General features: G+C 39.8%; 1 protein-coding gene across 13 annotated transcripts in view; it reads left to right on the top strand.

Annotated features, from left to right (window-relative positions):
- Positions 1-13,166, top strand: part of CEP350 (centrosomal protein 350) — an 87,109-nt gene that overhangs the window by 63,107 nt on the left and 10,836 nt on the right. For all 13 annotated transcript variants that reach the window (XM_082313814.1, XM_082313815.1, XM_082313811.1 and 10 more), the window contains 9 exons: positions 838-1,049; positions 2,288-2,432; positions 5,646-5,806; positions 6,289-6,428; positions 7,197-7,279; positions 8,001-10,084; positions 11,101-11,502; positions 11,590-11,736; positions 12,905-13,027. In XM_082313814.1, coding sequence (XP_082169940.1) covers positions 838-1,049; positions 2,288-2,432; positions 5,646-5,806; positions 6,289-6,428; positions 7,197-7,279; positions 8,001-10,084; positions 11,101-11,502; positions 11,590-11,736; positions 12,905-13,027 — 3,497 coding nt within the window. The remainder of the gene's footprint in view (positions 1-837; positions 1,050-2,287; positions 2,433-5,645; positions 5,807-6,288; positions 6,429-7,196; positions 7,280-8,000; positions 10,085-11,100; positions 11,503-11,589; positions 11,737-12,904; positions 13,028-13,166) is intronic.

Genomic DNA, 13,166 nt, shown 5'->3' with positions numbered 1-13,166 from the left:
GCTGTGCAAAGGGAATTCAGAATTATGCCCTATTACACTTGTTACTGAAAACAGTCGTGTATTTTAGGCACTGTAAGACATTTTAAAGATGATACGTGTATGAGTCAGTAAGTTCCAATGAACAAAATTCAGCATTCATGCTGAATTCTCATCAACAGATGAGAAAATACATTTGCTTTCTATTAATTGTATCTACCAGTAAGCATTGGAGCACAGCCCTGCTTCAGAAGTTCCTCTCCCCAGACTTTGCTCAAATATCGAATAGTTCTTCATGGCTGCTTCAGTAATGGTGTGACTCCTGCGGAATTTAGTAAACAGGAATATTGAAAACCCAACTTATTATTTTACTTGTTGCCAGTTGAGAGACTCATGATGAAATCATAACATTACAATGTTTTCTGCAACTACTGTAAAGGAAGCAATCAATTCTAAATTCAAGATCTGGCTTGCAGATTATATGGTCCTCCATGACTTCTTTGGCCTAATAGTGACTCTTGCTGGTGCATGGTCAACTGGAAGGACAGGTTTCCCTAATAATCTTTCTGGAGTGTGTTGTCTGGAAAATGTTAGAATATCCTGAAATCCCCTTTGTTTTATACATTCAGCAATCACTAAGAACATTTGGCAGTCTTAAATCATAGTTCTCTGGTAAACATGCTTGTTCTTCCTAAATATTCCACCCTTGGTGTCTAGGTGAGTGAAATAACGCTTACCAATTTGGCATGTATTGGTAGCAGTTACTACTTTACATGCAGGCAGCAGTATCTCTGAAGGCTTATAAGTCAGTGCAAGTTCTTAGGTGCTTTGGGTTTTTTTTCTCTCATTATTCGATCTCAGAAACGGCTAGTGAAGAAGAGTCTCCAGTGCCTTCTTGCTCTCATCTGAACAGTGAAAGCTCTATCCCAGAAGATCTTGGCAGTCTAGCTGCTGAGTCTGTCCCGTCAGAGACTATGGGCCATGGACAGCCAGAAAGCCCAGATCAGAGTACACCTAATGAAGAAATGGTTTATTCTGAAGAGTTCAAGTCCTCTACCTCACCTGGCAAACTTGTGAGTGAGCTTTTTATGCTGTATATATTCTTACACTTGTAAAAGGCTATCAGAGAAGTAGTAAGCATAGCTGTCCCAGTTGTCAAAGCAGAGATTAATCTATTCTCTGTGTTTGCAATACCATGTTACATTACTATGAATAAACATTGTGATCAGATATGTTCTTTGAAGTCTTAAGGAAAAATTGCTTCAGCACAGGGTTTAGATATTTTTAAACTTGTGGGTAGTCTTGCAAAATGTTTTGCGTATGTCGCATAGGTATGCAGTATTAAGTGGTGGAACACTGACCCAGTTTACCATTGTGAATTAGGTGTCGGCTAGCTTGTTACCATTGTATAAATTCTTTGAGGCCATGGAAATTATGCTCTTGTTTTTCTGCTTTGCTTTACTTGCAAGTAATGTATCCCAAAGTATAGCTATAGGATGAAGAAGCAGAGCTGTAACATCATGCACAATCCTTTGGGTTTCAGATTATGTCTGCTTGCTAGCTAATTCTGCCTTATTGTTCTATTCCAACTGTTATTTCTACCTAGTTGATAATTTTGGTAAGTTTCATCCTGATAACTTTGCCCTGTGCTGTGAGACAGAAAATGCAGTGCCTGTGGGGTGAAAGAACTGCTCATCTAGACTTATTACAAATACTTTCTTGGAAAGTTTGCTGAGAAGATAGCGAGGTAGAATGTCTAATATGTGCTAGAGGTTACATTCAAGGTGTGTGAAAGGTTTGTGGTATAATGTTGCAGCAGTAAGAGCACTTTGGAAGAATATTTGCTCTTGGAATTTTTTGCCTGGCTACGGAGAAGTGGTGCTCTGTTGTTTTACTGATCTAGAATGGCATCCTGCGCCTCTTACATGAAATGGTCCTTTTGGTTTTGCAGATATATTTATTATGGGTTCTTATTGCCATGGTTGTTACCAAATAAGATTACATAAACTGTATTGAACACCTGTGAGTCAGAACCATGTCAATTCACTTAAGTAGTAATAGAATAGTCTAAGCAGGTTTACTGAAATCTAAGCTCAAAGTAAGCAGCCAGTTATTGCTGCTCTTGGTATCTTTGTTTTATTGTCTAGCAAACTAAGATTAAATTCTTCTTAAGATAGCTGGATAGGTACCACTGCTTATGAGATATTCTCTAGTCATGCTGTGCTTTCCTTGTAACTAGCTCCTGATGACAACGATCTCCTATTTTCAAACTGAGCTTTACAAGCTTATTTGTCCTTTTCTTCTCCCATAGTCTCCTCCCAAAAGCAGCATATCTGTATCAAAGCAAGATTCCAGCAAAGGCAGCCATAGAACTGGAGGACAGCTACGTTCACCTGTGAAGTCTCATCAGGTATCTTACAACTGGTCTGATGAATCTTTATCCATGACACAGTCAGGTAAGTGTAATATCTGCTTGGGTTTAAATTGCTTTTTCAAGGCTTCTTCTTTTAGCAAGTAAACTTGAAATACAGGCATAGATGTGGGGAGGCAGACAGAAATTCCTGGAAATTGCCAAAGTTTGGGGTTTTGTGGGAGTATTTTCCCATGATGTAATTTGTTCACTTCAGCTTAAGAAGGTCTTAACATAAAAAGGTCTATATATTGTCTCTTAGAAAGCAACGCAGGTTCCTGCGAACAGGTATGAAGAAGAGTCCTAGATAAGGTGTAGTCCTAGAATTTAAAAATACCAACGTTAGCTGTGCTTATAACAGGTGATACTTCTCCACCCCTCATGTTGTAAGAAAGCAAAATATGGTTCAGCAGCATATGAACATGCTTGTCCTCCTTCTGAGCACAACCTGCCTCCAGAAGCAGTATGGCTCTGTTATCATGGCAGCATGAGTGAGCCTGTTGGATGTGCGCTGGCATGTGCAGAATGAATGGATACTTCAGGATGTGTTTTTATTTTAGGAGGAGGGTTTGAACTGTGTGCAGTAAAATAGGGCCAAAGATTGCATTTTAAGCTATAAAATACGAGATCTACTATATGGACTCTTTATCACAGGTCTTTTATCCAGTATCCAAGCTGGCTACCAGTAAATGCTGAGGGAGAGAATATTAGAAGTGAACTGGTACAGAGCGGTCCTTTCCCTGGCGTGCTCTCGTAGTCTGTTAGTCCTGTGGCTTGCAGGTCTTCAGAGCTACCATTCAGTGGGTCACCAGCATCAGCTCTGTTAAGCTGTGAAGTCTGTTTTGAACCTTTCTGTGCTTTCAGTCTCTAAAACATCTTGTATTCCACAGTGCAGTTGATATAGCATCATAAAATACTTATTAGCAAATGAGGTAGCATTTTCTTGCCTTTTTTTTTTTTTTTTTTTTTTAGTTCCCTCAATGATCAGTAAGTCTTTAGTGGAAAAAGAATTAGGTGATTCTATTGTATGTGCTGGCTGTTGTTTGTGATTGGTGGATAACTTACTGGCGTGCGTACATATCCCGTCTTTGTGGTGCTTGATGCAGCAAGCATAATCTTTTATGTTGTTTTTTTTTGGTTAGTATGTATGTAAGTACAATAGAAACAGTAATTTTGAGGCAGCTGTTCTGCTGGATAGAGAAATGAATACGTAACACCTAGGTATCTGCACTGAGTAATTTGTATTGGGATTCTGTCTGGAGGGCAGTTTGCAACTTGATAAAGTTATTTTCAAGTTCTGACTGAGAAACTACATAAGGAAGCCATTATGAAAAGCAGAGCAGGCAATAGTGATCATTAAAATAAGCTTTTTTTAAAATAAAGTATTTGCAATCTTTTATTTCAAATGCTGAAGAAAGGTATAAGAGGTGGGAAGCCAATCAGGATGCTGCTGGTTTCACAATAAATCATTCCATCGTAAAGAGACATTTTCCAAGCTGCTGAGTCGTAATGAAGTCATTGCTATGTCAGTCCGATGCATGTGTAGGCAAGATTGTCAAAGATGAAAGCATGTGCAGATCTTTCCTTCATGAGTTGATCAAGAAAAGCTATAATTACATAGTGGTCACTTACTATTTGGGAGGAGTTGTTAATTACAGCGGCATCATAAAGTACTCCTGATTAGCAAGTGAGATTCCATTCTTTTTGTGCTGGGGTGTTTTTGTTTTGTTTTTAATTTCTCTAAATGGTTAACAACAGTTGTTAATGGAAAAAGAGTACAGTAGTTTGATTGTATTTACTGGCTGTTGTTGATGATGAAATCCTTCATTATGGTGGTTTGCTGTCTTGAGAAATGAGATTGGTTAGCAAAATGTCTAGCTGTTCCTGCTAGCTGACCAAATAATACTGGTGAGTTACTTTCTAGGATGTTCAGTAAAGCAATTGGCATTTATGAGCATCCAAGCCTTTTGGTCCAGAAAACATTATAGGTAATATTGAGCATTAGAAAAGCAAACCAGCCAAGATCCTTCTCTTTGGAGCTGCAGCTGCTGCTGTAGAAGAGGAAGGGGGACATCAGCTGCAGGGAGGAGCTCCAGTGAGACTATGTCAGATCAATATTTTGAAGCGTTTTTGATACTTAATTGTGGTAGCACTAATCTGGGACAAGGATCTTGTTTTGCACTATGTTGGTATACATTTAAAACAAGAAACAAGTGGACATAATCAGGTGGGCAGAAAAGAATAAGTAATGAGACACTGAGGCAGCCTCTCTATAATGTCTGAGAGACTAAGAGGTTGTTAGAGCAGAAATAACGAAAGTAGAAGAGTTACCGGTAGAATGGGGTTATCATGCAGAGAATGGATCTAAGTATCTGGGGACAGTGTCCCAATGGAAAAGAGGTAGAACGCCATCAGAAGGACTGGAACACCAGGTTGCAGAGTGTTCTGGGGATGGAGAGGAATGGAGGAGTTATTACTAAGGATCATGATTAAGAAAAAAATCGTTCAGGTGGAAAACAGCTACAGTCAGTAATGGCATTATAGTAAAATTGAACTTGGAGCACAGATATGCCAAGTAACTTTGTATAAGCTATTAGTGAGTAGTCCACCACGTGTCTAAGCTCAACACTACCCCCATTCACCCTGAATAGTCATCCTGAGGCCTGACAGCAGTGAAAATCTCTGCGTTGTTCAAATTGACTTTGCTTCCAACTGTTGACCAGTCAGCTCTCCATTTCATAGATGTATTTAGTCTAGGTGGCAGAAAATCTAAATGGGCCAGAAACCTAACCGGCTTTTGGAGTCCACTGTTGCAAGTGAAATTCTCAGCAATGAAGTGTACCTTGTAGCTTGAAACTGTATATCGTGATTCTAAACAAATATTTCCAATATATTTTGGGTATGCATCTTTGAGTTGTCATATTTTTAAATATGTCAGAAAAAATACTAATTTCTGCAACAGCTGACGTGATAAGCAGTTAATGAGGTAGCATAAACATGGGCGGTTGATGTGAGCAAGTTTGGTAACAAGTACTGTATGTATCAGAGCCTTTCTCTTCTAAATCAAATAAGATGTAACACTTTTTCTTATGTTACATACTAGTGTTGTGAATCTGAGATCCCACTTTAAGAGTCTTATGTTAAAATTAACATGTTGACATTAAATTCTTTGATATTTTACTAAATGACTGTTCATTGTTTTGTGTAGAACTGTTTTGTGAGGTGCAAGCTTACAAAGACTAAAACTAAACTTTTTCAGAAACCACATCTGATCAAAGTGACATTGAAGGACGGATCAGGGCCCTGAAGGATGAACTACGGAAAAGGAAGTCTGTGGTTTACCAGCTGAAAAAGGAACAGAAAAAGAGACAAAAGGAGAGACTGAAGGCCCAGGAAGCCAGTTTGATCAAACAACTGGAGGTTAGGAGCAGTAGGAAGAAGGACGAAGTAAAAGATTGTTAGCCTTGGAAAAATCATTATCGTATGGATGTTGTTGGCAGAATATTGTATCAACAGCTGTGTAAGACACATTGTTGTCATAAAAGTGTGACTGTGTTCTGGCTACTTAACAGTTTACAATAATGAACCCGAGTCTTGAGGCAAAAATGCCATTCCCTTTTAAAATGTATAAGTTCAATGGGTTATTAGCAGTGTTCAGGGGGCTTATGTATGTTTATACACATTAGTATCCTAGCCTGGATTAAAGAGTGATGCTCATGTAATTTGTTTTTGAAAGTAAAGTATAAAATTTCTAGGATTCACAACTGTAGAGCTTTAGGAAGTTGAATAGATTGCTTTACAGAGAAACCGAGTGTATCCTTTATTCATTTAAATAGGTTTTAATTGCTGAATTGTACTAATGGCTTAGTAAAATAACAGCCGTTACTGTTTTCCATGTGCAGTCGTATGATGAGTTCATCAAGAAGACTGAAGCAGAGCTGAGCCAAGATCTGGAGGCATCACTCACAGCCAAACCTCAGATTAAAACTCCATCCTCAGCTGCTGCTGAAAAACCTAAGATCAAGGCACCACCGCTCCATAGGTAACTGGGATTTCTCCTTTTTGAGATTATTCTGAAACTGCGGTGAACGCTGTTTTAGCAGAAACCATGAATGCAAGGAAAGCTGGTAACTGCTCTTCCTTAAAGCACTGGACAGCGGCAGTATCCTGTTGACCTATTTGCTGGTCTCATCAGACCCAAAACAGATAAGATGTACTGTCCCTGTAACCGTATGCATCTCACTTTTGTCCTGCCCCGTCTTTCTTTTCAAGTTCTTTCTGAACAATAATTTTTAATTGTGGAAGAATGTGCCAAATAGTTGTATTGATTGCTGACCCAATTTTTTTCCCATTTTGGTCACCCGTTATGCCTGCTGCACTGTGTGAGGCAAACCATTCATCTTTGCAACTTAAATCTGGTTTAGATCTTAGGTTTTAAAAGGTATAGAATTCAACTGATTTCTGTACTTCCTACTGTATTTTTAAGTGTTTCATTTTTTCCAGCAGATGGTGCAATTTTAGTGCGTTCAACTATAAAAAAAAGTTATTTTCTTTTTCTCTTGTTTGGCTGCAAAAAAAGTTAAGTTTGATTGCTCTTCTAGAAGATTACTTTCCAGGACTTGCCAAACTCTCCTCTCTGTCCCCATTCCTGTTTTCTAAGGTCATGGTATGTTGACAAACTAAACTGTTTGTTATCATTGGTGTGGTATTATAATTATAGATGCTTGTATTTCCATTTTTATCTCTTAAAAAAAAAAAAAAAAAAACCAAAACAAAACATGATTCATGCAATTTGATTTTTCAACTTTAGGCCTGAGACAGCTAAAAACTGGAAATCACTGGCTGAATCAGAGCGATCCAGATCATCTTTGGAATCCATTTCAGAACATGCAGGTGTGTAACTGGAAGAATCTGTACTACAGATGAAGATCTTGAAGACTGACTGTTTTAAACTTCTTTAATCTTTTCCTTCTTGATTCAAGAAGAGGTTTTAAGAGAGCATGCAGACTTCATAAAACCATAATGATCAAGCTATATTTTTTACTATTTTTATTTAGTAGGCTTCAGCTTTTGCTGTTTCCTGTGTATTCAATATTTAGTTTTACTCTGGCTGAGGCTTGTGTGAACCATAATTACATGACAACCTTTGTCCTTTCTTTTCTTTCCTGTTCCTTTATCACTTGACAAAAGTAAGGAAACCAAAAATAACGAAGGCTTTAGGAGTAGACATTTAGGAATGGGGGGGGGGGGTTGAGATACTTTTCAACGTTTTGCTGTTGCTCATTTTCTGATCGTTATCTACCATGCTAATCTTGGTTGGTTTTGCAGCTTGCAAACAAAAAACTGAGCCCTCACCTTGGGCTCAGTATTGTATGGCATTATGAAATACTTGTACAAGGAACAGAATTGGAAAGAAAGTGTTAGAACCCTAGAACTGAAAGAATGTTGCTCATGTTTGTAGGACAGCTAGAAATATATGTTTCCAAGGCACCAGTTTGTATCTTCTTTTAGCATAGAAACCTTGATGTTAATTTTGTTGCCTATAGTTGCAGTTTTCAGTAAAACAATGCAGGCTATACAATCTGCCGTAATTCACTTTTTATTTTCCTTCAAGATGCTGTGTCATCAAGAACTGAGAGATCTCTGTCTGTGCACACCAAGCAGCTGGCTGTGACAGATGTTCATGCAGAAGAACCTTCTAGAACATCTTGCTCAGTTTTAATGTCACCAAGAAGTTTCAGAGCAGGATCTGGTGATTCCTTAGATAACATACCCTCATCATCTCTTCTCAAAGATGTGAAAGACATTAGCAGGATATTCCATGGATCAATGAACAATGTGGTAAATGCATCCAATGGTGAGGCTGTCTTCAGTCATAAATCTGAGATACAGGAAGACTTGGAATACATAAAGTCCGATGAATATGAGATTGAAGGTTCTCATGTTAAGCCTTTGGAGAGTTCTGATGTCTTGTTGACATTAGATAAAGAACAGGAGAGCTCACTGGATATCCTTCCAAAGAAAGTCCTCCATTCTGAAAACAAACACTCTCAGAAAGAACTCTTTGGTTTGGCTGTGGAAAGTCTTCATGGTACAGAAGAAATCTTAGAACAGAGACTGGCAGATAAAGATGCTGTAACAGGCCCAAGTGTAGAAGAGTCTTCTTGCAAACTGAGCAAATCAGCAGAGGAAAAAGGTTATCTGCTTTCAGAACAACTCTTTAGTCAAAAGGAGCCATCATACCTTGAAGACTTTGAAGGATCCTCTTCCAGAAAACAAGCATCAGTTGAAGAAAAACTTCCTGGGGAACATTACAAAGATGACTTTGAAGCATCTCTTTTTTCTCCTAACGGGGATGCCCAGTCACCGACAGAGCGGTCACAGCACACACAAACCAGCAGAAGTAGATCCACCAGCCTTGGTAGTGATGGCGAAATCAGTGAATACCTCAGTGACAGGTGTCTCTCTCTCTCTGGCAGCATGCATTCAGAGACGTTATTAGAACTTAGGTCCCCAACAGAACTTATAAAAAATACTGAACGCAGAGATGTGGAGCGAGAACAGGCCCCTACTGAATCACCGCTGTGGGCCTCTGTTTCGATCACGGAAGAAACAGATAGCTTGCCAAATTTCAACATTGGTGATAGAGTACTTGTGAGTAAAGTCCAACCTGGAACATTGCGATTCAAAGGTCTGACTAAGTTTGCCAAAGGGTTTTGGGCTGGTGTGGAGTTGGATAAACCTGAAGGGAACAATAATGGAACTTATGATGGTATTAAATATTTTGATTGCAAAGAAAAGCACGGTATTTTTGCTCCTCCTCAAAAAATCTCTCACATTACAGAAAGTACTGATAGCCATTTAGACACAAATAAGGATGAAGACTCATTCTTTGATGATGGACTGGAGAAGCAACACAAAGCAGAGCAGAAAGACAAAGGAAGCTCCAAACCTAGCAAGGAGGATGAACCCCAGAGCAGAGATGCAACAGAGAACTATTCCCAGGATAAAGCTCCTGCAGACACAGCTGTTTCAGAAGCCTCAGCTGGGGAAGGGGTTGATGAAGAGTCATCTTCTAAAGCAAACAGCATAACGAAGATTTCTGTAGCTACTGAATCACTTGCCCAAGAACAGTCAGTGGTGGATTATCTGAAGCATGCTGTAAAAGAGGAGGCCAGCCTTGCTCCTCTCATTTCTGGTGTTGTGGATGAGATTTCTACTGTTCAGTTGGATGACATCTCAGATTTCCTTTCTGAAAAACTGGAGAGGCAGAAGACACTGGGGGAAGAATGTGCTGAAAAGTTAGATGATCTCTCTCCTGGAGTTGTGGAGAAGCCTGCAACTCCACTTCTGGATTTGCTGACAAAAGAAAAGAACCAGTTAGAAGCCCAGCTTAGACTACCGCTTAGAGAGGAAGAAAAGTCAAAAGACCAACTGGAAAAGGTCAGTTTGCTGACAGACAGTCTACTTAGAGATTTTGTGAAAGACACCGTCAATCAGTTACAGCGAATAAAGAAGGTCAGGAATGAGAAAATCCAGCTCAGCAACCAGGAGCTCTGTGATGTGAAGGAGGAATCCGGTACCCAATCCCAGCAGGTAGAAAAGCAGATTCCTGACGGACTAAATAACTTTTTTCTAAGTTCCGATTTGGAAGATGAAAGAGAAGAACTTTCCTCTCCAGACATGTGTCCCAGACCAGTGAGTAACAGACATCTTGCACTGATTTTAAGAGCTGACTGTTCCTTTGGCTGATGATTGAATCTTAGGAATGCTGTGTGGCACCAGTTTGTTTTCTCCCAAGTTCTGTTTGGTGATGTGGAGATTGCCTGTATGTATGTCTTTTACATGTGTGTTCTTGTGTATCCCAGTTCACGGCTCATTTTGGTAGCCCTGCAGGCTGAAAGACAGAGTTTGGCACATGAAAGTGAAAAATACTTCATTTAGGTTGCATTCTGCTTACATGTTCAATTTGTATTTAATCCTTACCCTCAGTTTTTATTCTAAAAATGGCAAAACACAATAGACTGTAAACTTACCTCTGTCTATTCTTGATATGAAATAATCATCCTCAAACATAATTAGTTGCTGTGGAGGTCATTAAGGTGTCAGACTGCTCTGTCCACTGAACTAATATATCATGAGTAGTGGAAGTTCAAGCTTCCTCAGAACAACCATTAATGATACAGATACAGGACTTGGCCTTTCTTGTGAAGAACCCAGTAAACCTGTCTGCTTTGCCATTAATCTCAATATATTACCATCACAGAAAGCTTCAGCCCATTTCACCAGTGTGAGCACTGCTCAGTCACTAAACAGCTATCACCTGGTAAAAGCTTTTAGGCTGTTGATTTAGATCTGAGACTGCTGCTAAGTGAAGTGAGAAGTTGTATGTCACACTATCAGTTTTTAAACCACTCAGCCTTTCATAAACAGTTAAACATTAGGGCAGACAGTGGGCATGACGCAGTCTTTTAAGCTCTGTAGGAACCCTCTGAAAGCTTTCATCAGGAGTGGTAGAAACCCCAGATATTTGAATCAAAACATCTCTAATTTTACTGTGAGATATATATTATTTTTCTGAGTATTTGTGCATATATTGCCAATTACATCGGTAGAGCTTAAAAACTCACCTCAACTCAACTTAAAAATGTAAGTTGAGTTAGACAACGGTGTGACACTGCTTTTATATTTACTCTGTGGTTCTTAATTCATAGGAGAGTCCAGTGTTTGGTGCCAGCGGTCAGGAAGAGCTTGCTAAGAGACTGGCAGAGCTGGAGCTCAATCGGGAGCTCCTGAGTGTGCTGGGAGATGATCAAGACTGGTTTGATGAGGACTATGGCCTGAGTTCCCGTAAGGTCCAGCAGAAGCAAGCTGAGGAACCAGCAGTGCTGCCCAAGGTAGAACCGCAGAAAGCGCCAACAAAGCCGTGTGAGGAGCCTTTGGCGGTCCCTCATACTGCGGTGGAGGTGGAAGGTATGGTGCATGCAGCAGCTGAGGAACTCTGGAAACTGAAAGAGCTGGGTCACGATCTTCAAAGTTTCAACCTTCATACAGATCTTAGTAGTACCCTCAAAGAGCAGGACACAGACACGATAAACAAGCAGGTTTATAAAAAGGTACAGTCTTCAGGCGTTTTGTTCTTGCCCTTTGAATGTTTATCATGAACAACAAAAGCCTTAACTTTTACTTCTTTCTTTGTTAAGGTGGTATTTGATTTAACGAGAGAGATCTTTGGGGAAATCTTTGCTGAGGATCCTAATCTGAATCAGCCTATTTGGATGAAACCATGTAGGATCGCATCTGCTTACTTTCGCCGAGTGAAAGATCCAAATGATCTGGATGAAATCAAGGTGGGAAGAAATCTTTGTCATGCAGGGAAAGTGAGATGAAAAATACTGTACTGGCACTTGCCTGGGTGTTAAAAGATCCTAACAGGTGTATCCAGCAAGAGATGAGTTGAGAAGAGAAATGAGATGACAAACCTGAAAGGGAGTTAGTCAAAACGGTCCTTTTTTACTCAACAGATTTGCCTCCCTGTCCTTTTGGCTGGTAGTGGTTGCTTTTAAACCTTAGTCCTTTGTGCAGAACTGCCAGGATCACCTTGGTCTTACAAAATTGGTATGCTGACAGACTGCTGCTTTAGCAGATTTCAGTGGAACTCTGTATGGGTATATTGGCATGGATCCAATGGTAGGGTTGGGCCAGATGGGATGAGCTGGATTTTTTTACTCACACATACCTGTGCCAGCCTCACTGAGGACAGTGGGAGTTGCCCAGAGGGACCCAAAATTTGACTGGTGAGGGCATTGTCGTATTTGGCAAGCCGGAGGAGGTCTCCTGTTATTGGTGGTAGTGCTCAAGAAAGGACAAAACCCCAAAAGGCTAGAGCCTGACTGGACCTAGGTTAAACTTGCAGGGCTGGACATTTGGAAAAAAACCTGTCTCCCTGAAAGCGCTCAACAAAGAACCTTCCATACAGTTCATCAGGACACAAATGAAGACTTCTACCTGTACTGTTCCTTCTGAAATTAGGAGAGGGTTACTGTATTTTGATTAACCTGCTGAAGATACAGCACGTTAACTGTCTAGAAAGGGCAGAAATAGTATCTAGATCACTCTGTTGGTTGAGAAGACTTTTGAAAGCATCTGGCAGGAGAGAGCAGGGGCACAGGACAAGGGCACCAAACTCCCACCCTGCTTTTCTTTAATATTCTCCCACAAAATGAATTGCCATAATCTCCTGTTTTCTGTAGTGCTTAATTGAAAGTTTCTGTTCTCAAGATTGTTAGAGCAGTGAGTGTTATTCCTTTTTCCCCACTTCTGGATTTAATAATTGTTCTGCCTGTGTAATGCTGCCTCAAAGACTTTCACTGTAACTTCCTTGCATACACCATATCTCTCTTAGCTAAACAGAAAGCTGTTATGCATTCTGTAGTGTGACTTTTAGGGTAGGTACTTTGTGCATACATTTCATTTGTTAGCTCAAATGTGATAAATCTCACTTTTACTGTTTTGTAGAGCTTCATTGCAGCTGAAGTACTGAAGTTGTTCAGCCTGAGGAAGGAGCCTAATCACAAAACAGACTGGCAGAAGATGATGAAATTTGGGCGGAAGAAACGAGACAGAGTGGATCATATACTGGTCAGTGGATGAAAATAAGCAATCATGTCAGATACTATCCACCAGACTGAAGTGTGACATATGATTGTATTTTTCAGTATTCGATCATGCTGTTTAAAGAATACAAAGTGTGCATGAGGTCTTGATAGAAGATGTTTAG

This window comes from Platalea leucorodia (assembly GCF_965183815.1).
Source record: "Platalea leucorodia genome assembly, chromosome: 5".
Taxonomy (NCBI): Eukaryota; Metazoa; Chordata; class Aves; order Pelecaniformes; family Threskiornithidae; genus Platalea; species Platalea leucorodia.
The sequence above is the reverse complement of the archived record's forward strand: the minus strand, read 5'-3'. Positions and strand labels throughout refer to the sequence as shown.